General features: G+C 42.8%; 1 protein-coding gene across 1 annotated transcript; it reads right to left on the bottom strand.

Moving 5' to 3' along the window:
- Positions 1 to 1,873: 1,873 nt before the first annotated feature.
- LOC134358722 (interferon-induced protein with tetratricopeptide repeats 5-like) lies at positions 1,874 to 5,500 on the bottom strand. The gene is made up of 2 exons (XM_063071177.1): positions 5,390 to 5,500; positions 1,874 to 3,711 (listed from the first exon to the last, which is right to left on the bottom strand). The coding sequence occupies exons 1-2, from the start codon at positions 5,392 to 5,394 to the stop codon at positions 2,259 to 2,261; spliced, it is 1,458 nt and encodes a 485-aa protein (XP_062927247.1). The 5' UTR covers positions 5,395 to 5,500; the 3' UTR covers positions 1,874 to 2,258.
- Positions 5,501 to 6,257: the final 757 nt, after the last annotated feature.

Raw genomic sequence — 6,257 nt, 5'->3', positions numbered from 1 at the left:
CCCTGTTACTATTGGGTGGTCTATAAAAAGGTCCAATTTGAGCTTTAACCCCTTCCTGTTTCTAACTTCCACCCACAGAGACTCAATAGACAATCCCTCCATGACTTCTTCCTTTTCTGCAGCTGTGACACTGTCTCTGATCAGCAGTGCCACATCCCCACCTCTTTTGCCTCCCTCCCTGTCCTTTCTGAAAGGTCTAAAGCCTGGAACTCAAAGTAACCATTCCTGCCCCTGAGCCATCCAAATCTCTGTAATGGCCACAATATCATAACTCCAAGTGCTGATCCACGCTCTAAGCTCATCCGCTTTGTTCATGATACTCCTTGCATTAAAATAGACACATCTCAAACCATCGGTCTGAGTGTATCCCTTCTCTATCACCTGCCTATTCTCCCTCTCGCACTATTTCCAAGCTTTCTCTATTTGTGAGCCAAACGCCCCTTCCTCTGTCTCTTCAGTTTGGTTCCCACTCCCAGCAGTTCTATTTTAAAATCTCCCCAGTAGCCTTAGCAAACCTCCCTGCCAGGATATTGGTCCCCTTGGATTGAAGTGCAGGTTTTGTGTACATCCTTTGTGTACAGGTCACGCCTGTCCTAAAAGAGATCCCAATGATCAAGAAATCTGAATCCCTGCCCCCTGCTCCAATCCCTCAGCTAGACATTTATCCTCCACCTCCCTCTATTCCTATACTCAATGTCGCGTGACACGGGCAGTAATCCTGAGGTTACTATTTTTGTGATCCTGCCTCTCAGCATCTTTCGTAACTCTCTGTAGTCTGTTTTCAGGACCTCCTCCCTCTTCCTACCTATGTCATTGATACCTATGTGTACCATGACCTCTGGCTGTTCACCTTCCCACTTCAGGATATTGTAGATGCTATCAGAAACATCCTGGATTGTGGCACCTGGGAGGCAAACTACTATCCGTGTTTCTTTCCTGCGTCCACAGAATCACTTGTCTGACCCCAAACTGTAGAGTCCCCTATCACTGCTACTATCCTTTTCCTTTCCCTACTCTTCTGAGCCAAAGGGCCAGACTCTGTGCCAGAGGCACGGCCACTGATGCTTCCGCCAGTTAGGGCGCCTTCCTCCCTCCCAACAGTACTCAAACCAGGAATTCTTATTGTTAAGGGGGACAGCCACAGGGGTACTCTCTAGTATCTGACTCTTTCCCTTTGCTCTCCTGACCATTATTCACATCAGTCTCCTGAGGCCCTGGAATGACTACTTCCTATAGCTCCTACCTTTCACCTCCTCACTTTTCCTGACCTGATGAAGGTCATCGAGCTGCATCTCCAATTCTCTAATCTGGTCCCTAAGGAGCTGCAGCTCGATGCACCTGGTGCAGATATGGCCGTCTGGGAGGCTGGGAGTCTCCTGGACATCCCACATCTAACACCAGGTACAGAACACCGGCCTCGCACATACTTCCTATTCCTCTTCTTCACAAGTAACTTACCTCGTCTCGACCTGTTATCGCTGAAATCCCATTTAGCCAAAGCCCTCCTACTCTGGTTCCCTCTACTCTGACACCTGCTCTATAAAGCTGTCTTCTTTTAAAATTCTTCCCGCAGGTCTAACTCGCTGATGTTCATGCGTTTGATCCATCAGGCACACCCAAGCTTGTTTAGAGTTTTCCAGATACATTGTCCTTGGTTGTTAATTATTATGAATGAAAACTCTAATCTTTTTTTGTTATAAGCATTATCTTTTTGAAATTTCATTAACGATCCCCAAAGGCCCTCCACTGTCACGTTCCAGTCATTCCCCCTTCCAAGACACTCCAACATGACACTCAGCTGCTTGGAATCATGCTGTTAAAGATTTGTTGCTCATATTCTTTTGATTTTGTCAAGACAAGACCAACTTCCGCTTTGAAGCTTTAATTACCAAACATATCCTTGGAGGACATTTTACAAAGATCCTTAAGATAAAATCAAACTCAATATATTTGAGAAGTAAAATACATTCAATGGTTAATAAGTCATACAAACAAATGTGGAAAAACTTTTGATTTTTCATTTAGCTCTACTTGCTGCAGTATCCCAATCCAATCTTTCCAGAGACCAGAGAAGCACAATTAAATTCAGTTTGCTCAGGGTACTTGAGGAATCAATATTTTTAAAATAAACACAATAATTGGGTCTAGTTACAAAGGGACCAATTTGGCAAATCGAATACTAATAAGTGCTAAGAGGATATAACTAGTAAAGCAAAACCCCACCAAACCTATCTTCAGAACAGATGGAAATGCATCTTTTAAAAATACCAGTGGTACTCAGACGGTAATTGAGAAAGAGCACGCACATATTCCTCATTGCCAGGATCAAAGTTCAAGGCCTTCTCAAAGTATTCAGTGGCTTTATAATTGAACCCATTTAGCTGATACAGAAATGCTTTAATACCAAGAGCCTCGCTGTCCTGTGCATTTATACTAAGTTTCCTATCTGCCCACTCCTCCAATTTCATGCAACATTTTTCCCGTTCTCTTGAGTTATATTCAATTTTCGCTGCTTTCAGGAAGAGGCGAACGGCATTTGTTTCAGACTTTTTCTGGTGCAGTTCAAATAACCCAGCTTCCAGACATATGCTTTGTATATTCTCTGGATGAATGTCCAATAACTCCACCAATCTACGGTAAATCTCCTCTGCTCTGGAATACTCCCCACTTGTTATGCAGATGTTTGCAAAGTCCAGTTGTGGTTGAATAGCTGACCTTCGACTGTGCTCAAAAGACTTTTCAAAGTGATACTTGCATAGACTGATCAACTCAGCTTTCTGCTGAAATTCAGGATTGCGAAGATATCTGGAATGAATGTATTTCAGCTTAATTCTGTAGCAGAATCCAAGTTGGTAGTGTAAGAAACAAGAGTGTGGAATTAATTCCAATGCTTGTTTCAAGAGCTCGATTGCTTTCTCCACAGATCCACTTTCTCTATAATATTTTGCAGCATAGCAAACCACAAATGGAAGATCAGAGGTCTTCTGCAATGCTTTTTCAACCAATTTGTTCGCTTCCTCATTTTGCCTTAACCTCTGCAGTTTTAGAGCCAACAGCACCATGGCCACAGCATTATCTGGATCAAGCACCAGTACTCGTCGGAAATACTTCACTGACTGACTCTGATCACAGCTCTCTGAGGTTCCAGACATTGATTCCAGTTGAGACACTACAGTCGCATATCCCATTATCCACTCGATGTTGATAGGATCTTGCTCCAGAGCCTTTGCAAAGCATTCCTTTGCCTCCTCATAGAACTCAGCAGCAGAACCCAGCAATGACCATCCCTTCTCCCCGTACACCTCAGGGGTCATTGCTGTATAGCGAGGGCCATCACTGAGCGGTTTACAGATCATCTCCAGCTTGTTGAGGTAGGACTGGGCCTGGGTCAGTTGTCCCATGTGGTAATGTACCCAGGCAAAGTTTCCATAGGTGATGATGCTTCTTCTATCAAATTCATCTGTTTGGTTCTCTCTCAGAAACTTTTCAGCTTCCTTTAAGTTTTCAATGGCTTCTTCAAAATAACCCTGCAGACAGTTTACAAAAGCAAGATGGTTGTACGATGCAGCTTGACATTGTCCACCCAATTTCAGAGAATATTGCAATCTGAACCTCATTTCGTCCAAGTCAGTTGTTTCCTTCTGTGGTCTCCATGTGAAGTGACACTGCAGCTGATCGAGCTTCTCTTTCAATAAATCTCCCGGTGTGTTGCTGCAAGAGAGAAAAAACATAATCATGAATTCCATCTCAGATCACTTGATGAAGACCTGACCTCCAATCCCATAAAGAGCAGATTTACTATCTGTATGAAAGCTGCCTTTTGAAGATTTTTTTTTATAATTATGGCATTGAAAACCTGGAAATGCTCAGCATGTCAGTCTGCATCTGAGGAAAGAGCATCTATCAATGTTTCAGATCAATAACCCAATATGAAGAATTGATTCATGTGATGAAGATGGAAATGTGTCTCCTGAACAGCCTAGACAGCTGATCTGTTGCGTTGCTACACTGATGTTGCACTTGTTACCAGACGTTGAGCTCTCCCACTATTGCAGACTTTTGTTTTTTTGCCAGCAGCCTGAGCAAAGCTCCAGATCGAGGGACAGAGAAGTGGTGCTTTACCCCAGACAGCCACCAATACTCAGAGTCAATGTCTAGAAGATTGAGAACATCAATAACATTAGTGAGATTAAGCTGTTTTGAGAAGTCAATTGAAGTCTGGCAATCTACGAGTTATCAGACCAGTTCACAGTGCAATTACATGAGCAACATCCCCTGATCCTGCTGCACATTTCTGAAAGAACATAGACCAGCATAGAACATAGATCTTCACAGCACCTTACAAGCCCTTCAGCCCATCATGATGTGCTGACCTTTAACCCTACTCTAAGATCAACTCTGCTTCCTGCTTTCTCCCAAAAGTGATGAATTTGCCACACCATGGATACAGCTCCTCCATCCCGTCCTGAAAGCCGCCAGGGGCTGGAAATTATGACAGTTTAGAGTAGCATGATCCTCTGGTGTATTACCTAAATACTGAATACACCCCATAGGCTCCAATGTGCTCAAGTCTACATGGCTGTAGTGTATGGCAGAGTTTAATCAACTCCAACTTTTAAAAAATTTGAAGATTAATGATTAGCTCTCTTTGTCACACATACATCAAAAGATGCAGTGAAATGCATCGTTTGGCATCATATCAGATCAAAAAGAATTGTGCAGGACAGTCAGCAAGTGTGTCACCACGTTTCTGGCACCAAATACTCACTAACCCTAACCCGTACATCTTTGGAATATAGGAGGGCAGTAGAGCACCCAGAGGAAACGTATACAGTCACAGAGAGGAAGTCCACATTCCTCACAAATTACCGTGGAAATCAATCCGTGGTAAAGTGATTGCGCTGACTGCTAAGTTTTTCAAATAATGTCATTGTTCTCAGTCATATTCCAACAAAGACCCCTGTTTGAGGAAGACAAGTGCAGGTAAGCCGACTTGGTCAGACTCCTACTCTCCTACTCCTCTTCTCCCTCCTGTCGTGAGCAACGATTGTTTTTGATCACTTGAACTTGCTGTTGGATCTGGCGATCATACAGAACAGAAGGTTCTTCAGAAGTCAGGAATCAGATGCAAATCTTGAGTTACAGACTTTTTATTAGATGTTAATAACAAAAAATGATAGTAAAGTGCTGCAGTTCCCTGCACTGTTTACACCCCAGCAGAGTACCGTAGGGATCACCCTACAGTTCTGTCATTCAACTATAGTGTTAGCCAGTGTGTGTCCACTCTGGGTATTTCAAAATGATTGCACTATGATCCACTATTTTTCATAAAACACCTCCTCTATAATAGTCTGAAGATAAAGATAAACTGCAAGGAAAAGTCCTTTACCTCATGATGTTATTGGACAGAAAGCAATTTGTGTCTTTCTCAGTTTGTCCGGTGGTTCTTCTGCTGCGTCTACGTTGTTGCCTCTGATGTTCGACCTGACAACCCTTTATACTATCCATTACTTCGTTATTATCACTAGAAAGTCAAATTCAAAGTCTATTGATAACACTGAGGCAAATAAAAGCAATTTTGAAGCATTTCCCGCATAAGCATTGCTTAGCCATAGAAGTGATCTACTTGTCAGCAAAATGCCAGTGTAATGGGTTGTTCCGAGCATTCCTTTTCAATTAATTATAATTTTCCCTTTTTCTAATTATAAGCAATCTGCAATTCTGGTCACAATTGTAGTACCCTGGCTCACATCTTTACTGTTATGCTGCTGGTATTTCATTTATCAGTTCTGTAGGAGCAGTTTGTTCTGCTTTCAGTCTGTTTGGGTTATTGATGAAGATAAGTGATGTTGTGGAATGTGTGTCATCCAATTAGTGGGAGGTTTTCTTGATTGAGGGACAATAAGGTAGGTCTTGGGCTTGTGTTCGGTGGGAGATGGAGAGAGAAGATGCTGGGGAGAACCGGTCATGACATTCGATCCAGTGGTAGACCAGCTCGTTCGAGATGGATTGGGAGCAACGCTCGGAGATCGTGTGTGCTTTCACGCTGACCAAAGGCCCAGCGCGTGAGTAACAGAGAAGTTCAAGATGAGCTGCACCTTGTGAACATTTGACTGTTTAACTAGAATAGGCCCTGTTTTTTTGTTATTCTTTACTAACACTTTAACATAGAACATAGAAAAGCTACAGCACAATACAGGCCCTTTGGCCCACAATAATCTGCCGAACATATCCTTACCTGAAAACTACCTGGGGTT

Source organism: Mobula hypostoma, chromosome 19 (assembly GCF_963921235.1).
Source record: "Mobula hypostoma chromosome 19, sMobHyp1.1, whole genome shotgun sequence".
Classification (NCBI taxonomy): Eukaryota; Metazoa; Chordata; class Chondrichthyes; order Myliobatiformes; family Myliobatidae; genus Mobula; species Mobula hypostoma.
This window is presented reverse-complemented; position numbering and strand designations above follow the sequence as displayed.